The sequence below is a fragment of the Mauremys mutica genome, chromosome 23, assembly GCF_020497125.1.
Source record: "Mauremys mutica isolate MM-2020 ecotype Southern chromosome 23, ASM2049712v1, whole genome shotgun sequence".
In the NCBI taxonomy this organism is placed as follows: Eukaryota; Metazoa; Chordata; order Testudines; family Geoemydidae; genus Mauremys; species Mauremys mutica.
Window position 1 is genome coordinate 9,355,351 of NC_059094.1, and position 19,797 is coordinate 9,375,147.

The 19,797-nt window shown below is 44.7% G+C and overlaps 1 protein-coding gene across 9 annotated transcripts in view; it reads left to right on the forward strand.

The window, feature by feature from the left end:
* Positions 1 to 2,161: 2,161 nt before the first annotated feature.
* The window catches only part of LOC123355391 (lethal(3)malignant brain tumor-like protein 4), a 79,224-nt gene continuing 61,588 nt past the window's right edge, over positions 2,162 to 19,797 (forward strand). For 2 of the 9 annotated variants that reach the window (XM_044997813.1, XR_006575098.1), the window contains exons 1-2: positions 7,679 to 7,777; positions 18,324 to 18,492. In XM_044997813.1, the coding sequence (XP_044853748.1) occupies positions 18,376 to 18,492 (117 nt within the window). In that variant the 5' untranslated portion in view covers positions 7,679 to 7,777; positions 18,324 to 18,375. Of the gene's footprint in view, positions 2,221 to 3,054; positions 3,100 to 7,661; positions 7,778 to 18,323; positions 18,493 to 19,797 lie in introns of those variants that run through there. The other 7 variants (XM_044997816.1, XM_044997817.1, XM_044997814.1 and 4 more) reach the window with 6 other exon arrangements.

Here is a 19,797-nt window from a genome sequence, read left to right on the forward strand (position 1 = left end):
TGGCAGGGAACAGGTGTTAGGTGTGCTCTGACATGCTAAGGGGATCAAGCCCCACTGGTGAGATATGCATCCCCCCAGGGGTGGCTCTAGCTTTTTTGCCACCCCAAGCACGGCAGGCAGGCTGCCTATGGCGGCTTGCCTGCGGGAGGTCCACCAGTCCCGCGGCTTCGGCATACCCGTCGCCGAATTGCCGCCGAATCCGCAGGACTGGCGGACCTCCTGCAGGCAAGCCGCCAAAGGCTGCCTGTCTGCCGCCCTCACAGGGACCGGCAGAGCGCCCCTCATGGCTTGCTGCCCCAGGCACGCGCTTGGAGCGCTGGTGCCTGGAGCCGCCGCTGCATCCCCCACCTTGGCTTTGAGGCCTCTGGGGCTTCAGCTTGGACTAGGGCTCAAGCTGTGGGATGGCGTCAGCACTTAGCTGGCTTTGCAAATACTGACCGGCACTTGGACAGCTATAGTGTTGGTCAGCAGCTGATCAGTGGCTTTGAAGATGTCAGTGGTGCCTAAATGATGGACTTAGGCAGGCCCCTAAAGAGGCAGATAGGTGCCTTTCAAGAGCTGGGTCTCGCATGTGCTTAAAGAATCAGGCTCTTGGAATGAAATCATGGCAGGAGATGAGGTGAGAGATGATGTTGGTATCTCATACTAGCGATGAAGAATGTGTTTCAAATGAGCCATTTCAAATCTCACTTATTTTACTGAAATCCCATTCCATTCAAATTGTCACAGCGTGAGGCCTTCTTGTGCTTTTCTCTGTCTTACCGATGCAGAAAATTGAAAATAGTGTCATGAAAATAATCATTCTTTTTATTGTTTCAAAATTCAAATACAAATGAAAGTTAAAACATTTTCAGGTAAGAAGACAATTCTAACAAAATGCAGAAAGGTCAAATATTTTACATTTAAAATGGTCAAGGTTTAACAATCTTTGTCACAAAATCCATTGGGGCTGGAAGTATCTATAAAAAAACAGCATTCCCCAAACTTACACTTGGCAAATTAACATGTCCTAACATTCTCAGCAATTCTGTCCTCCCAGATGGAGTAACTTGCAGGATCAGGGCATAAACAATCCTGTCAAAACCATGTATGAAGTGTACAGACTAGGGGATTGGAGGGTGAATCCCTGGCTTTGCCCCTTGCTAATAAATCACTGCCTTGAGAATTGGTTTGATGTTTCCCTTTGTCAGTTCAGGTGGCCAAGAGAAGCCACCCTCTTTACAGAAAATGTCCTTGTGCATCTTTCTCCACTCCTAAGTGTTCCCTACTTTTCCCTCCCCTTCGTATTCCTAGATACACTCTGTTTCTTTATCTATCTAAGATACTAGTGTAATGGGTTCCTGATAAACATCTGAGCACCTCACAATCTTTAATATATTTATCCTCACAACACCCTTATGAGTTAGGGAAGAGTCATTATGCCCATTGTACAGATGGGTAACTGAGGCACAAGAGAGGCTGAATGACTTCCCCAAGGTCACACAGGAAGACTATGCCACAGCAGAGACTTGAACTTTGATCTCCCAAGTTCTAGGCTAGTGCCGACCATGGACCAGCCTCAGCACTCAGCCCCTGTGCACTTCCCTCTTTTATCACCCCCAATGTCCGTCTCTTCTTCCTGCCCCCAAAGACCTCTTACACTGCTCCCTAGTGTCCCCCCCGTCCTGCCCCCCATTTTTCCCATTCTTCAGTTCTCATTTCCTTCCCCCTCTTGCTCTCCCCTTAGGTGCACCCCTTCCCTCCGCTCTGTGCCCCCCTTGCTACAGCCCAATATCTCGATCCCAGTCTGTCCCCCTCCATCTCTCACATCCTTCCCTTTTCTCTCTCCATCCTGTCCACATATCCTGCCCACTCTGAAACACCCCCCTGATCCCGCCCTCTCTGTCCCCACTCCCGCCCTCTGCCCCCTCACTCTGACCCTCCCCCACCTGCCCCCTCTGAAACACCCCCCTGACCCCACCCTCTCGGTCCCCCCCACCTGCCCCCTCTGAAACACCCCCCTGATCTCGCCCTCTCTGTCGCGCCTCCCGCCCTCTGCCCCCCTTGCCCCCCTCACTCTAACCCCCCACCTGCCCACTCTGAACCACCCTCCATCCTGCTCCTGGGTCCCCCCCCCGCAGCTCTCCCCGCCCCGGCCGCGCATGCGCGTTGGCCGCTCCCGGGCCACTCCAATAACAAACTGTCCTGAGGAGAGTTAAAGAGCCGCCAAGGAGGGGGGCGGTGAGTGGGGCGCCGTGCGCGGGCGGGGTCCCAGCCCCATTCCCCCCTGGCCGGGAGGGGTCCTGCCCCCCCCGGCCCTGGGGGAGGGGCTGCGCCATGGCCCCCCAAGTTGGGGAGCGGAGGCGACACGGGGTTGCCCTATATCCCCCCCCCCGCCCAGTGACTCGGAAATGTCCTGGTCTCTCCCCCCCCCACGGGTAGGGTGTGTGTTGGGGGGGGGGGTCCCAGTGAGGCTGCCCTATTCCCTTGCCTGGCTGGGGCATGGGGCATGGGGCGGCCCCTCCCCATAGAGGACTGTAGAAGGGGGGGGCTGCCCCATGTACCTCTCCCAGGTGGGTGTGACGGGGTTTAGGGGATCCCCAGTGCAGAGTGTTCTCCACCCCCCTGGCCGGGGGTCTTAGGCTCGATTGGAAGTGACTGCAAAGTTTGCCATCAGCTCTTTGGAGAGGGGTACAAGGGAATAACAGCCTGGGGGGGCGGTGCCTAGAGAATATCCTCTGGCTGGGTGGGGGCAGGAGGGCCCTCCCTCCTCTCCTATGTAACTTGTGTGTTTCCTGATCCTGCCACATTACAGGGTGGATGGGAGGCAGGAGCAGGAGGCTGCTCCCTTAGCGTCCACACAGCAAAGCCCCCTCTATTCAGTACCTGCCTGTGCCTCCCCAGCATGCTCCAGTGCTTTGCCTCAGTTCCCTTCCCTCTCCATTCACTCTGTCCCTACCTTCACTTGATGTCTGACTGACAGAGGACCCTATTCACCCGATACCGGGGGATCTAGTGAGAAGATGCCATTTCTGACTGAGAGGGGCTGACCCACACAATTTTTCCTTGTGACTATCCTATCGCTGATTGATGGAGAGAGAGGGACTGATATACCATAGTGTAAGGATCTTCTGATGGGAGTACCCCCTATACTCTGGGGGAAAGTCTTCTAATCTCTCTGAGCTGGAAGTCCTGTGTGTGAGATTAAAAATTCACTTTGATGTTATTTTAACACTGCCAATTGGATGGTTGAAAGCATATTTTGAAATATAGTGAAGCATTTACTATACAATCTGTCTCTTTTTATACTCTTGAAATCCCTGGACAGGAATACTTACAGAGAAAAGTGGAACTTGGTTATTCTATTGACTGCATTGTTGCTAGCACAGCTCATTATTAATAAAAGCAGCAAAGAATCCTATGGCACCTTATAGACTAACAGACGTTTTGCAGCATGAGCTTTCGTGGGTGAATACCCACTTCATCGGATGCAAGTAGTGGAAATTTCCAGGGGCAGGTATATATATGCAAGCAAGAAGCAAGCTAGAGATAATGAGGTTAGTTCAATCAGGGAGGATGAGGCCCTGTTCTAGCAGTTGAGGTGTGAAAACCAAGGGAGGAGAAACTGGTTCTGTAGTTGGCAAGCCATTCATTATTAATATTATTTATTATGAGGCTATAGTTGTCATTGCTACTGTTGCCACAAACATTATGTATTTTTTAAGATAACTTAGTTTGTACAGAACCCAGTATATAAAACAATCTAAAAAAACTTTACAAAGTTAAGTAATAACAGACAGAGATTTTAGAGATTTAGGTAAAACAAAAAAAAGTTTTCACTTGAGATGGAGATTTGATGTGTGGGAGAAATGTTATAAGGCTTTTCTAGAAGCAGAATCTTCAGAGGAAAAGGGTTTTTTTTTTAAACCAGCAATATCATGATTTTATTAAAGGAATGGATGCTAGTGGCAGATGAGTGGAGGGATATATTTAATACTTCAGAAATATTGATTATAGCTCTTGATGAGGATCATCCTAGTATAGGGATAAGTATTAATATAGGACAATCGTAGTGATGTTTGGTACTGGGAGGAATGGGATTACATTTTTAATCTGCAAATGTTTAATGTAATTTATTCAACCACTGACTGGACTAGCAAAAAAAAATTAAATGTTGATGTGTAGTTAGGATTAAGGGATAAAGAGCTCTGAGCTTTTGTGCTGAATTGCACAAGATCTCTCCTCTACAACCAGCTTCCTGAGTGTCTTAATATGTAGTAAGACAGAAGTATAAAGGGGGACAAAACTTGTGCCTGATACTGCAAAAACTTACTACTGTGTCTGGTGTTTGCTACTGTGAATAGTCTCTTTAATGGCCACTTGTGCCCACTATAACACTGTGGGTCCAATTTTGACATAACATTGACCGTACCTTTCTCTGCAGGGATACCCATTAAAATTGAATAATTGTGGAATAAGATATAATTCAGCATAAGTATGGATGTCAGAACTGAGCTCTATTCTATGTTTAGAGTTGCTTAATAGAACTCCAGTATATATCTTTGACAGACTGTGTAAATTGATTCCCATTTGTTTTGGTCAGAATTAATTTATTTTGCTTTCTTATATTATTTTTATTGCCATCACAAGTAAATGGCAATGATGAATTTTAATGTGATGAATGTAACAGAGGTGTGCTTTGCAGTCTGTTACTGTCTCGACCAAACTTCTCATGACCTCAGGCTATATCTTTATTGCCTCAAGCATGGTATTTAATGGTCTATACTAATATGTAAACGATAACACATTTTTTGGTTTACTTGCTTCTTGAGGAGATGGTAGGGACTCTTAGTCTATAGGCATATTATTGCAATAGACATTTTGTATCCAGAGTCCAGATTTCTAATGCTTGCTGTTGTTTTTTGTTGTGGTCTAGGTTCCCCTGTTGTCTCCCTTCTGTCACACAACAAAGCTTTTCATCTGAACATCCTGAGGCTTGATGAGGTGTTGATCTTTGGGGAATGACTAATGAATTTAGGGCCAAATCCTGAGCAGTAAAGCAGAGCCCATGTAAACAGATAAACAGATTCCATCTCTCAGTCAAGCTGTTTGTCCCTGGTGTGTGTGTGTGCATGCAGACATAGTTTTGGGAGGAGGAGGAGGACCTGCCACTTGCTGCACGTCCCTTGCTCAACCTTACACAAGCAGTTGACCCTAACTGTCACCGCTTTTAAAAGGTGTGTACCACATGCCTAAGCTAGATTCCTGTAGTAAAGTTTGTTCAGAACAGTTGAACAGCAGTTGTGCAAATTGAGTATCCCTCTTTTCAGTGGGATTTATTGTGTCTTTCTAAACTTAGACAGTATCTCACTTTAAAAGATTATATGACAGCCACCCCTATATCCCTGTTCTCTGAACTTGCCTCCTCACATTTCCATTCACACCTCCATGTCCTCCTTACACAGTTGCTTTTGCTCCTTTTCCTCATCCTTGCTTCCCATGGTGCCGCTTTCTGGTGTCTGTAGGAGCTGGGGGGACAGTGGGGCTGTGGAAGGAAAGATGTGGGGGCTTCTGATATGTACTTCTAGCCTTAACTCCAGCATAATATAACTTTTTTTAAATCTGGGAATAATAAAGGAGGACTGGTACCGCTTCACAGATTAAAAAACTAATCCTATCAAACCAGAAACACAGACCAAATCCCATCAAACTGCATTTCCTTATCTTTCAAACAGCATGAGGCCCTCTCTGAATTTGCCAGCACATTCATTTCATTGTATCACGCCATTACATTTAAACGAGGTGCAGACTTCCATCTTTTCAATATGTTGCCTTAGGCTATGAGGGAGCCTGTCATTAAGAACAGCTTCTACAATGCCTGGAGAGGGCTTGATGCCACTGACCTTACTTGATCAAAACTCCCATTGAGTAAAGATGGCAGGTTCAGGGATGGAATGTTATCCAAATCTAAGTCCTTGGGCTGTTTGGGATATCACAGATCAATACCATTTGAAGACTGGTTCATAGCTCTTAAAACCCTTGTGGTTGTGTCCAAGTCCCCAGGTACAATGGGTGTTTGATTTTTGTTTTATAAATTGTGCTTGATATGAGGTCCAGAAAACATTAGTACTTGGTGTATTAAGTTGGGCTCTATCTCTTTAGGTAGAAAAGTAAGTTGTATTATATAATATAATAATTCAGATCTGAATAGTGATCACTCTTACAAACTTAAAGACCTAATATTAGTTTTGCAGGGTTGGAGACTGGGTATAGGGGATGTATTTACACATTTAATCAATAATATTCTATTGTTATACAAGGTCCTGATCTAGCAAAACTTTTAAGCATGTGAGATGTCTGTGAGAAGTCAATAGGACTGTTCATATTCCTAAAGTTGTTCATGTGCTTAAACGCTTTGCTGGATTGGGGCCTTGCATAATAGTATATTATCAACTAAATGTGCAGTTCCCAAATTGCAAAACTAATATTATGTCTTTTTTTAAAACTTCTAATGGATGAAGGTGGATGGCAAACACTGTGCTGTGTAATGTATAAGAATGTTCATATTCTCTGAAAAAGTGCTTTCCTGTCTTTTTACTTATTTTAATCAGTAAATTGAAGTGATCAGCCAAGGAGCAGAATCAGTCTGTAGGAGGATGTCATTTTTGTTGTAACTTTTTCCTGATATAGTAACACTTGAGCTTTTGCAGCTTGCTAGTATATTTAATATAGAGAAGACATTTTGATGTTGTATTGTTTTTGCTATGTAGGGCTAGTTTCCTGGAGCTTGGAATTTTGTTATACCACCACCAGATTTTACTTCAGATTTTAGTATTGTTGAGCAAAATCCTAGACAGTTTTACTATATTCTATCATCAACCAGTTTAGTAAATAGCTACCAGGTTTTTTTAATTGCATTTTGCAATTTTTGTTGAGCTACTGGTAGATAGAATATGGGTGCTCCGACTAGTTTTGCTAGTGACTTCAAGGTCAGGTGAGTTTTAGTCACCAGTCTGCATACGTGTGTATATTAAAATGTTTGTATTGGTTTATGCTTATTTTGGCCAATTCTGTAAACACTTTTTTATATTTTTAAGGTTCTTGTACATATTTGACCTGAAGGTGAATTATTCTAGCCCTGAAAAGAGCAATTATTAATGTCCGCCTAGTATACATTAAAAAACAGTTCTTTCAAAACTGAACAGTGAGAAGCTGTATTATTCTCCTTAACCTCACCTTGTAGGTGATCAATCAAATAGGTGCATTCTGACCTCTTTTTGCTCACATTACCAAAAGGTTATTTAAGGAGAACCAAATGCAGCTTTACAATTCCTTTAACCTTTCTATTTGGGAACCCATATCCAGCTATTGTCTTAAACTTCAAGAGAAATTTTTAAGGACAACAAAATTTTATGGAGAATGACATTTTCCTTTGGTAGGAAGGGTCAACTAATTATTTTCCATTATTCACTTTAATTTTCTGAACATGTAATGGATGTATTTCATAGCGACATTCCTGGTTTGTGTCTCAGGTAAACTTCAACACATTACTTTACATTTTAGTTTCCCCTTGGAAGAACCATTATGATGTTTTTTTCAGAATTGTGACTCTTTCAATGATGTCACCAGATTGATGTAATTCAGAATCCAAAATTTTATTGTTTATCTTTGGGTCATTAGGACTCGAATGAAAATCATTCAAATCAAAACTGGTAGAGAAATGGCTGTACCTTCCCGTGGTAAATTCATTCATTTGGGAACAATACAGATTAAAGCATCCAGATGATGGATGTTTCAGGTAAAGTGTTTTTACAGGAAATTCTGAAAAACCTGTTTCCAGATGTGTGTCTTGTCAGGTCCGTGCTGCGTTGGCTTAAACTCGTAAAATGTGTGTAATTTTTTTGTGTACAAGTGGCCCCTTTGGTCGCTGACAGTAGAGAGCTGGGACTGGATGAGCCAAGTAACCTGAATTCCCCACTTTCCTCTCTTCATGCACATTGGTGGGGCAAGGTTGTATTGCCACTGCTTGTACTGTACTTGTTCATTGGCTATCTAGAGGAGGACGGTCAGCGAGCATTAAAAAATCACCCAAATCTTCAAAATAGGGGATTAGAGGGGAGGAAAAAGCCCCAGCAGGTTAACAGTTTAATGCAAGCCACAAAAACAAGTTAATGTATTGTGTGGTGCTATTTGTCACTTAGAATAATTGAACACAAACTGTTAACTTTTTGTGGACACACAAGTATGTTTTGTACCTCCTTCTGCTTCCATTCTCCTCTTCTGGGAATAGACTGAAATATTTTTTTCCAGCGTAGCACTGAATGCCTCATTGAGTTTCTGTAATGAAAAAAGATAGGAAAAAGACTGCTTTCTAGTTAACTTCAAGATGTTATACAATGTGAAGAGAAGGGTAGCAAAGCAAGTATGATCGCACGCTGAAGGAAACTTAACTGGAGGAGACTTGAAGAACTGAATGGAAAAACTGAATGGAAAACCTGTGAATCAGGGGGAAAATGTGTGAATTGAAGCACTGACCCTTGGAATTGCATTTGCTGCACCTGACTTGACGTATGATTTCTTTTCACTATGTTTCCTACTGAAACTTTGCTGTAATGTACAGTGGCTGGTGGTTGGAGGATGGGGTGTGAGAGTATGAGAGAGGGACAGAAATTCTTAAACTACATAAATGCTGGTCTAGTAATTGTGTTATATTGGATCTTTGCTTCTGTCAGATGGCATATGTGAATATTTGACCAGTGGCTTGTAAGAGAAAGACGTTCTGTAGACTATGGTGCTAGTCTGGATTTACTGCAAGAGTAAGGATTGGGTTTAGAAGTGTACCCATATAGTATTGCTGCCTGATCTTGTACATTAATAAGGGTTGGATAGACTCTAGTGCTATTTTTGTCTATCTCCCAACATCATGATAGAATACCACACAGATGTAATGAATTTATCCTCACAACGTCTTTGGGAGATAAGCATTTTACACATGAACAACTGAAGCACCAAGAAGTAAAGTGGCTTGCCCATCGAGAGTCTGTGGCAGCACTGGGAAAAGACCTTGGCTCTCCTGAGTCTCAGCTCAGTGTCTGAACCAAAAGGGCATCCTCTCTTTCCTACACCATCCTTCTCTAGTCTTTCAGTCTAATCGCATTTGGGTTGCTTTTGTAGTCATAACTTAACTCTTTTCTCTCACCTACTGCGAACACATGTACGTACTAAGAACGGGAGAAGCAAATAGAAAGCATAATGAATGAAGGCGGTTAGCATTTTGTTTGAGTATGTTCCATGATGTTTTTTCTAGGTTGAGACAGAGGACAGTATGAGCAACTGTATCTTATTGATGTACTAAAGTGCCTGCTGTGGCTGCTTGTAATTTATATTGAAATTATGGTGCAGCTCTAGTTCCACTGCTGGTTTTGATCATCCATTGTGTTTCTGGCTAGACTGACGGGATGCCAGTGGTAAGCTGGCTTTCTTGTTAAGAGGACTAGTTGAGCCTTGCAAAATATTACTTGCTCAGAGTGAGTAATTGTTTTTGATGGACAAGTAAAGTATTGTCAGTCGTCATCATCGTAGTAAAGGGCAGGCAAACAATTGTGTGTCTGGTTGATACATTTTCAGGGCAGTTTTTTGAGGTTAGATTAGTTGTATCCTAGGAAAAGGCCTGAGTCTCTTCATTTCTGGTTATAATCAGCAGAGAAATAGTCATTTACAGGCATTATGCGCTAGATATTTGTTAAATACACCTAAATAAGTGAGGTAATATGGAGCTTTGAAACAATCACTCATGCAAGGCAAAGACGCTTACAGAACTTTTGTTTGTTTCTTAGTAGATTTATTCTACTGAATGAAATGTCCAGCTCTATAGGTTCCCAGTTCTGTTTCTGGGCAAAAAGGAAATGTATAATTCCAGGCATTCTCAGAACAGCAGAAAATCTGGTTTTCTTGACTCCCAAGTATTTTTCAGTTGGGATTCTGCTTCTCCTTGTGTAAAGGCATAGTCAGAAGGGTTGAAAACTTGAAATTGTTGTTACTTGATTTTTAAAAGTCTTTGATCTTAATTCAGCTCTGTGTTGCTCCAGTTTTACATTGCTGTAGCTACACTGAACTCCCTGCGTAGTAGGGATTCAGGCTGATTGCATGTGAAGTAGAACTCTTCTTGAAAGCAGCTCCTTTCCCTGAAAGTCTAATAATATTTAGATCTTTTGTATTGTTTTATATTTTGAAAGCTATTTACAAATATAACTAACCCGAACACTTTTGCTGTATTATTTATCTGCACTTTACAAATAGGGTGAGACAGATGTTAATGGCCACATTTTCAAATATGGGTGTGTAAAGTGAGTCACCTAACCCCAAATTCAGACACCTAAATAAAAGGTGACTGATTTTCATGGGTGATAAGCACCCACAACTGCCATTACTGAAGACAATGGAAGCTGTGGGTGCTCAGCACCTCTAAAGATTCAAGCTGTCTGTCCTAAGTGTGATTTGCCCCAAGCCACAAGGTGATTTGGTGCCAGAGACAAGATTAAAACTGTGGCGTTCCTGGCTCCCACTTTCTGTGCACCTATCCCCTGCCTTTGAAAAGCAAAGTGCACTATGAACTATGTCCAAACCTGATCTATGATGAATTAATTGTAAATTATTCTCTCTCCCAGGATGCTTGCATCATTTATGAATCAGAATTTGCTGTTTAGAGCTGAAATTTCCATTCTAGTTTTGCCATATTTTAAATTACAGTTACAGGACATCCAGTCTTCTGGCACAGTAATGTTTTCTGGGTCTTTTTGAAAGTTAAAAGAAAAACAATCAGATACTGGGGCAAAAGGGAAAAGTTATTGCATGTCTAAGGGCTTGGCTACACTTACAAGTTGCAGCGCTGGGAGTTACAGCGCTGGTCATGCAGCTGTGTAGGGCCAGCGCTGGAGTGTGGCCACACTGACAGCTACCAGCGCTGCAGTGTGGCCACACTTGCAGCACTTTCCAGCGCTATATTGAGAGGTGCATTGTGGGCAGCTATCCCACAGAGCACCTCGTCCCATTTTGGCGCTGAGTATTGTGGGAAGGGGAAGGAAGTGTGCGGGTCATTCCGCTTCCTGTGCCAACGCCCCGTGGTGCATCGCTTCACATCCCAGCATTCACTCTTTCCGGCAACGTTTGGCGCCATTGTGAGTGTCTTTCTGTTTTACTCTCTGTGTGTGAATCGCGATTTCTGTGGCAAATGGAGCCCGAGCTGCTGAGGACTGTGCTGATGAGTGTCGCCAGCACAACACGTTTGGCAGTCGAGCTATTCCTTCAGCTCCAAAGTGACAGTGAGGAGTCTGACGATGATATCGATATCGATTCTCCTGCCGCGTGTGACACCAAAGTGCTTGTGGCATTCACGGAAATGCTCAGCACCGTTGAACGCCGCTTTTGGGCTCGGGAAACAAGCACTGACTGGTGGGATCACATCGTCATGGAAGTCTGGGATGACGAGCAGTGGCTGCAGAACTTTCGTATGAGAAAAGCCACTTTCATGGGACTGTGTGCTGAGCTCGCCCCCACTCTGCGGCGCAAGGACACAAGATTGTGAGCTGCCCTGACGGTGGAAAAGCGGGTGGCTATTGCAATCTGGAAGCTGGCAACTCCAGACAGCTACCGGTCGCTCGGGAACCAGTTTGGAGTGGGAAAGTCGACCGTTGGAATCGTTTTGATGCAAGTTTGCAAGGCAATTAATCGCATCCTGCTAAGAAAGACCATGACTCTGGGGAGCGTGCAGGACATTGTGGATGGCTTTGCACAAATGGGTTTCCCTAACTGTGGAGGGGCGATAGATGGGACGCATATTCCTATTCTGGCCCCCCCCACCTGGCATCAGAGTACGTTAATCGTAAGGGGTATTTCTCTATGGTTCTCCAGGCGCTTGTGGATCACCGCGGGCGTTTCATTGACATTTACACAGGCTGGCCTGGAAAGGTGCATGATGCACGCATCTTTCGGAACAGTGGCCTGTTCAGGAAGATGCAGGCAGGGACTTTTTTCCCAGACAGGAAGATCACAGTAGGGGACGTCGAAATGCCCATTGTGATCCTTGGAGACCCCGCTTACCCGTTACTGCCTTGGCTCATGAAACCCTATACAGGGAAGCTTGACAGGAGCAAGGACCGGTTCAACTACAGGCTGAGCCGGTGCCGAATGACTGTGGAGTGTGCTTTTGGCCGTTTAAAAGCACGCTGGCGTTCCTTGTATGGGAAGCTAGACTTGGGGGAAAGCAGCATCCCCGCGGTTATATGCGCTTGCTGTACCCTCCATAATATTTGTGAACGGAAGGGTGAAACATTCAGTCAGGCATGGACCACCGAGGTTCAAGTCCTGGAGGCTGAATATGCACAGCCAGAGAGCAGGGCTAATAGAGAGGCCCAGCACAGGGCTTCAAGGATTAGGGATGCCTTGAGGGAAGAATTTGAGGCTGAAAGCCAACAGTAATGTTTGCTGCCTTGGGAGTGAATTGCATTGTTTACACTGTTATTCTATTATCCCTAAAATGATTTGCAGTGCCTCTTTCTTTACTGGGCTAAGGTATATTTCACTATCTGCTATAATAAAGACTGTTTTCAAAGCCAAGAATTGTTTTATTGAAAAGAAAAAAACTTCCTTGACAGACAGACATACACACAACATTTCATGAACACAAGAGGGCAGGGGTGTGGGTTGGTGAACTGTACAGTCATAAGTTTGCATATGTCCTGTCTGGAGTGCTGTTTAATGAATCCTGCACTTCAGGGTGCATATACTGCATGGTGATGGGGGTTGAGTGCAGAGGGTAAGGGTGGTAGGTATCAGGGCTGGTTGGTGAATGTACAGGTGTTGGAGGCAGCTGGTGGTGGTAAGAACCTGGATGCTGGGGAAAGGGGGTTTGAGCTGACATTGGGGCACAAGGCAAAAAGCTTTGGGACGGGGGGGGGGGCTGTGGGGCAGCACGGGACTGCTCTGCCTGCATGGCTACGATAGCCTGGAGAGAGTCCGCTTGGCGCGACAGGATGTCTAGCAGCTGGTTTGTGCTTTTCCTCTTTGCCACAGCGTTTCTACGCCAATGTCTCTGGCGGATCATGCTTTCCTTTTCTCTCCACTCCTGCAAGGTTTTACTCTCTCTAGCAGAGTGATGAAGAACAGTTTTCAACATGTCCTCCTTGCTCTTTCGGGGATTTTTCCTCAAATTGTGCAGCCTCTGTGCTGTGGTACATCTGCTCAGTCCAGCAGTCAAGGTCACTGTAGAAAGCCAGAAATGACAACATTTAACAGGGCAGCATTGTATTCACTATCTCCAGACATAAATTGCTACACTGAGGGAGTTCTTAGTCCTCACTTTAGCATTCTTTTACCACACACATAACACAACAGAAGCCACAAAATGGTGAGTGAGGGGTGCTTATAGAGGGAGAAGTGGGGCTTGAGTGATAGAGGGGTGCTGGTTGCTTTGGGTAATCTGGAGTGATAGAGGGGTTGAGTGAAGATGCAGCTGCAGGGGTGATCTTCACTATCTCCCTATCTCTATCACTATCTTCACTAAAGAGTCTCCCAACATTTTTCACAGGAGTTAATCCTGGAAGATATCTCCCTGCTGCGAGTCACTAGGGAACAGCGGGAGGCTCTTCTACAGCAATGTGGATTCCGCCCTGGACCCTATGCGGCTTGCCTGTGTTCAGAAATGGTCTCCCCACCCCTCGCGGCACAGTGGCGCGGACGCGTCAGCGTGACTGGGACAAGGAACACAGTGGCTCTCCCTATAAACCTGCGCAGGCATATTGCCCACGCTCTGGCTGAAACTTTTGCTGAGATCACTGCAGCCGATTACCGCGACATGATAGACCACATCAATGGGCTATTCCACATCTAGGCTGGCATGCATGCAGCCCTAAACCCCCTTCCTCTCCAGAAACATTTCCACCCAGAAAATAAAAGCCGCTTACCGGTAACCCGCTGCTCTGCTTGTCCTTCTGCAACTGCTGGCTGCTGCGATTGGGTACTTTCCTCCTGGCTTGAGAAGAGCTCCTGGCTGCATGCCCACTCTGGGGTGTCTTCCCCCATCCCAGTAGCTTCACTCGCGTTTTCCTCCCCCCCACCCGCCGCCTCCGCCTCCTCCTCCTGTCCCCCAGCCTGCTCAGAAGTGTCCATCGTTGTCCTGGGATTGGCAGTGGGGTCACCCCCAAGTATCGCGTCCATCTCCCTGTAAAAACGGCAGGTCGTGGGGGCAGCTCCGGATCGGCGATTCCCCTCGCGGGCTTTGTAATAGGCACTCCGCAGCTCTTTAACTTTCACCCTGCATTGTAGTGCGTCCCGATCATGGCCCCTATCCAGCATGGACCTTGATACCTGCTCAAAGATATCGTAATTCCTACGGCTAGAGCGCAGCTGGGACTGCACAGCTTCCTCCCCCCAAACACTAATGAGGTCCTGCCAGTGCTCCATGCTGGGGCTCGTTTGCCGCGTGGAGGCATGGTCACCTGTAAAGATTAACTGATTGCACTCCACACCTGGCTGCAATTCCCAGGGCATTTAAAGGGCGGGTCACCTGAGGCAAGAGCAGTAGAGTGCAAACTGATGAGCAGAGTGGCTGAACAGGAATTCTGGGATAACTCCTTATTCCCTGGAGGACAATTAAAGCGCTGGTGAGTGTCCACACCTGCTGAGCAGCGCTGGATCACCAGCGCTGCACTCCTTATACCCCAACCGGGATGGGTTTTCAGCCAGCGCTGCAACCAGGGAGTTGCAGCGCTGGTTGTGCCCTGCAAGTGTGGACGGGGTGTAATTGCAGCGCTGGAAAGCCTCCACCAGCGCTGCAACTTGTAAGTGTAGCCAAGCCCTAAAGCTTTTTCTAATGTTTCAAGCTGGTTTCTGCTGTCTCTTTTAATTGAACATTTTGTTTCTCTTTATTGGTTTTATTGTAATGTAGATTTTACTGGTAGTGGATTATAAAATGAGCATTATAAGAAAAGTAATTTATTTCTTATAATATTTTTCTAGTTTTTTTAATTAAATTTATGAAAGATAGAGGTGAAAAAGACCTATTTTAGCTAGTCCTGCTCTGGCCAGTACGAGCTTATTCCATACATTGTGTTTTCTAATGCTTTTCTTGGTCTGGTTTTAAATAACTCAGATAGTTTAAACCAGAGATTCTCAACCGGGGTATGTGTATCCCTGGAGGTACACAGAGGTCTTCTCGGGGGTATGTCAACTCATCCTCTGGGCCTAGTACAACAGACTCTAGAGCCCTGCAGCGGGTCTGGGATCTTGTGGGTCCCACAGTATCCACTGCCATAACAGTGGCAGAGGGATAAAAATTCAACAAACAATGTGGGAGTAGATATTGCAGGTGGGGCGGGAGTGGGATTTTAAAAATAGTACTCCCAAGCCACAAAGAGTGGCTTGCCACCTTTACTTCTATGCTACTGCTGGTGGTGGCACTGCCTTCAGAGCTGGGCTGCCAGAGAGTATTTAAGTGAGGTGAAACTTGGGGTATTCAAGGCAAATCAGACTCCTGAAAGGGGTACAGAAGTCTGGAAATGTTGAGAACCACTGGTTTAAATTAACGTCTTCCAAGCTGTTCTATCTGAGTGGCCTCAAAGTCTCTGGCTCCAGTGAGACCTCTGCAAATGTTCTTACTGACTCGGGAACCAATCCTGCTCAGTGCCAAGTGCTTTCTGCTAATTCCCCCATGTCCCATTGAGTGCAGTGGGAACTGAGAGCGCTCCGCACCTTGCAGCACTGGGCCCCTTGCGAGTGTGGTAGGAAACAGTACTGAGCATTTGCCTAGTGCTTCTTGTGCCCAAAGATCTGTACAAATGTTCATTAATCCTCTGATGAGGTAGGTCTGTATTATTAACCCTTGTTTTACAAGGGGACAAACTCAAGCACGAAAGGGTGAAGGTGACACAGTGAGAACCCAGGGATTCAGTCCTCCATCTCTTGCTCCACCTATTTATTAGGAACCACTCTTTCCAGTACTGCAATAATACTACTCTGGTGCCATCAGTAAGAACGCATCAAATGTAAACTCTGACCTGGTGTGGGCTTGAGGGTATTTTGCTGAAGTTAAAGATCCTTTAAAAGAGAAGGTGAATTGGAGGAATGACAAATCCTGTGGTACATTGTATCTTTGCAGGACATGGCACCAAACTGTAGACTACAAATAGGCTTTTACAGCTTTACAAGTCTGTATCAAAATATTAATGTATTGGGTTGGACCTGGATGAAGACGACTTAGATGAAGGATGACCTGAGTAACTGTACCAATGTGTCTTGGTAAAAGAGTGTAATGCTATCATGTGATCTCTGTATTAACTTAGTGGAATCAGGGGCGGATCTATGTTTTTTGCCACCCCAAGCACGGCAGTCAGGCGGCCTTTGGTGGTGGTTCTGCAGGTGATCTCCCGGTCCCGTGCCTTTGGCGTACCCGCCGCTGAATTGCCGCCGAAGCCGCGGGACCGGCGGACCTCCTGCAGAAACGCCGCCGAAGGCTGCCTGACTGCCAGTCTCACAGCGAACAGCACGCCCCCCACCGCCCCCGGCTTGCCGCCCCAGGCACGCACTTGCTGCGCTGGTGCCTGGAGCCGCCCTGAGTGGAATCTTTGTTTGCTCATCCATTAGCTAGTAGTACTAAGAGCCTGATGGTAAGATTCTGTATCTCCTATTGAAGTCAGTGGGAGCTGAAGTTCTTGAGCACCTTCAAGAATTGGGCCATAAATGTAGCTAACAGATTCCCAATTTCATCAGCCTGACTCATCATGATCACAGTATATGGTGCTTGTATCTCTGCCAGTCTCTTGGGGTGCAAAAGCAATTGTCCTTGTTTGATTTTTAAATTTAAAAACGTAGAGAAAATAAACCTGCCCCAAGGGAAATAATCAGATTGTGATGCCTACTAGTTGATAGCAGTAGACTTAGTTTTGTTCAGAGGTGCCTAGAAGTACTGTTTGCAAATGTCCATCCCACAAATGAGTTAATCAAGTTAAACATACAACACTCCCTAAGCTGCTTGAATTGGAGATACATGATTGCTTGGACAGTGGGACTTGTCCTACCTCCGAGGTGAGCTTTTGACCTCCAGTAAAATGAAGTTCTGCCTTGGAACATGCTGATGATCTGATGTGTAAGAGACTTTGACATCAAGTGGTGGTATGATTTCCCCACGGCAGTTGAAGCCTGTTTTTGCAGGACAAGGATTAAATTGAATTTGTCACTGGTATGGCCTATTTTTGCTAAGGTAACGTAGGTTATGTGGTCAGAAAGGAAAAATAATAAAACTTTCAGTTCAAGAATGAGAAGTGAATTTCCTTTTTTTAAGCAGCCAGGTTTTTTCAGTATTCATATTATTCAAATTATATATGCCAGGCAATGAAGTACAATTTATTGATAATTGATTATGCCATGTAAAATGCTATATTTGTATTATTGTTGCTGCCATCAGCTACACTTAGTCCACATAGCAATATAGCTTTTAGTTGATTCTCCTGCTGGATACTTATACTTAACTTTTATATGGCTGCAAAGCAGTCTTAGGGTACGTCTATACTACCCACTGGATCGGCGGGTAGTGTTCGATGTATTGGGGATCAGTTTATCGCATCTCGTCTGGACGCGATAAATCGATCTGCTTATCGACGCCCATACTCCACCTCGGCAGGAGGAGTAAGCGGAGTCGATGGGGGAGCCGTGGCAGTCGACTCACCACCATGAGGACAGCCAGGTAAGTCGAACTAAGATACTTCGACTTCAGCTACGCGAATAGCGTAGCTGAAGTTGCATATCTTAGTTCGAACCCCCCCACCACCACTAGTGTAGCTCAGGCCTTAGAGTGTAAACAGTGTAGGAGATGAGAACCAATAATAGTACAATCTGCCAGTGCTGCTAAGATAATATTGCTCTTTAAAGTTGTTTAACGCACCCCAGTGCCACAGCAATGTTGGGGTATCTGCGCATATGTGTGTTGGTGTTGACAGGCCCAAATCCTAGTCCCATTTAAAATCAATGGCAAAGCTCCCATGGACTTGAGAGAGACCATGGCTTTGCCCATAACCTGTAAAATGGACAATATTTATGCAAACCCAGTTGAGTGTCACAGCTTTCTGTTTTGTAATTTTGTCCTGAAACTGCACATTTGTTTCACTCCCGCCCCACTTTTTTTTTTTTAAATAAGTGCCTTGGGCAAATTGCAAGTTGACATCTTTTTCCATCTTTTGAAAGCCATTAACTATATGAAGCATAAGCAGCGTCACTCTTAAAATCCTTCATGAAATGTAAGTGACAGGCCTGTTGATTCTGTGCCTCTCTTTTGTTTTGTTTTCAACCCCTAGTTTTCTTTCTTAAAAATTAAAAAACAAACAAACCCAAAGGCTAAGCTGAAAGATGGAACAGAGTGTCTCGGAGAGAAAACCCACCATCACCCCGACTGCAGACTTCGATGTAATGGGTGCCTTAGACTGGAAAGACGGCATTGCTACCTTGCCAGGTAGCAACATACAAGTAAGAAACCAAGGAGCAGGGTAAAGAAATAACCGTGCCTTTAGTAACGCACTGAAGTTAGCACATGTTCTTTTCTTTGGTTAAAAAAAAGACTTGCTTTAAAATGATTATCCCCTGTCAGCTGCTACTGTGACAAAACAGAGTTGGAGTCACCAAACCAGTAGTGAATTCCTAGAGAGATTTCTGGTAGCTTGTTGATTCCCCCCCCCCCCCCCCCTTGACTCTTGTTCAGTTAATTTAGAGTGTGTAAATATAGCTGCAAGGAGGTATTTAAGAGCCTTCGTTCATTGCTGCTCAGACATTTAAGGCCCGAACTTGCCATTTCTCAGCTGTGTGGGTACATCTTATTCAGGCAAGAAATCCTGTTAAATTCAGCACATAATGAACAAAGGCTATTCTCACAAGTGAATATTTGTAGAACTGTGCCCATTGGTTGCTTTAGTGTGTCTGTGATTATTTTCTCAGCTATTCTCTATCTTCACCTTTCTTATTGGTAGTGGCTATAGTGTAACTTACGTAAATCACAGCTGAGATTTTAGAGGAGGTTGCTCACAAATATGGTAGACAGAAAATGACCCCATCAGCTGATTGTGTTTTCCAAGTTACCTGACAGACTTATTTCAGTTGTACTTTTAAAATTAAATATTCAGGCTACATTTTCATTGATTTTTTTTTTGGATGTCTAACGTGATACCTTGAGCCTATTTTTTTTCTTTAAAAGGTGCTGAACATTTACAGCTCCAACTGAAGTGAATTGGAGCGGTGGGTACTCAGAGCCTCTGAAAATCAGGCTCAACACGTCTCGAATTAGGTATCCATTTCAAAATCAGTGGCCTCGCTGGAAAACATTGGTCTTTTTCTTTCACTTTTCCCCCTCCCCTTTTCTTTGAAAAATCGGCAGCTCGGTCCATTCAAAGCTTACTTCAGTCTATGAAGCAAATTCTTCCATGCTGTATCTCCACAGAAGTGAAAAGAATAAGTGCATGCATGACCCTATGTGTCTGAACTGTTTTGATCAACATATGGGACCTGAAATCAATGGGAATTATACTGACATAAAACCTGAGTAATACAGAATCAAGTTCATGGAGTTCCTAGGAGTCCTGGGGTTTTGTTCATATTGCAGTTTGGATAATTACTTTCTAATGGCTAACTTGTCTCCTGTATTCCCCTGTACTTTCATTTGGAGACATTATTCTTCACTTCCTAAAAGAAAACCTCTTGAGAAACATTGCTGTGTTCTCTTAAATAGCAGTTCTATTCCTCCCCAGAGATGGCTGCATTTTGATTCTGGAATAACAGTGT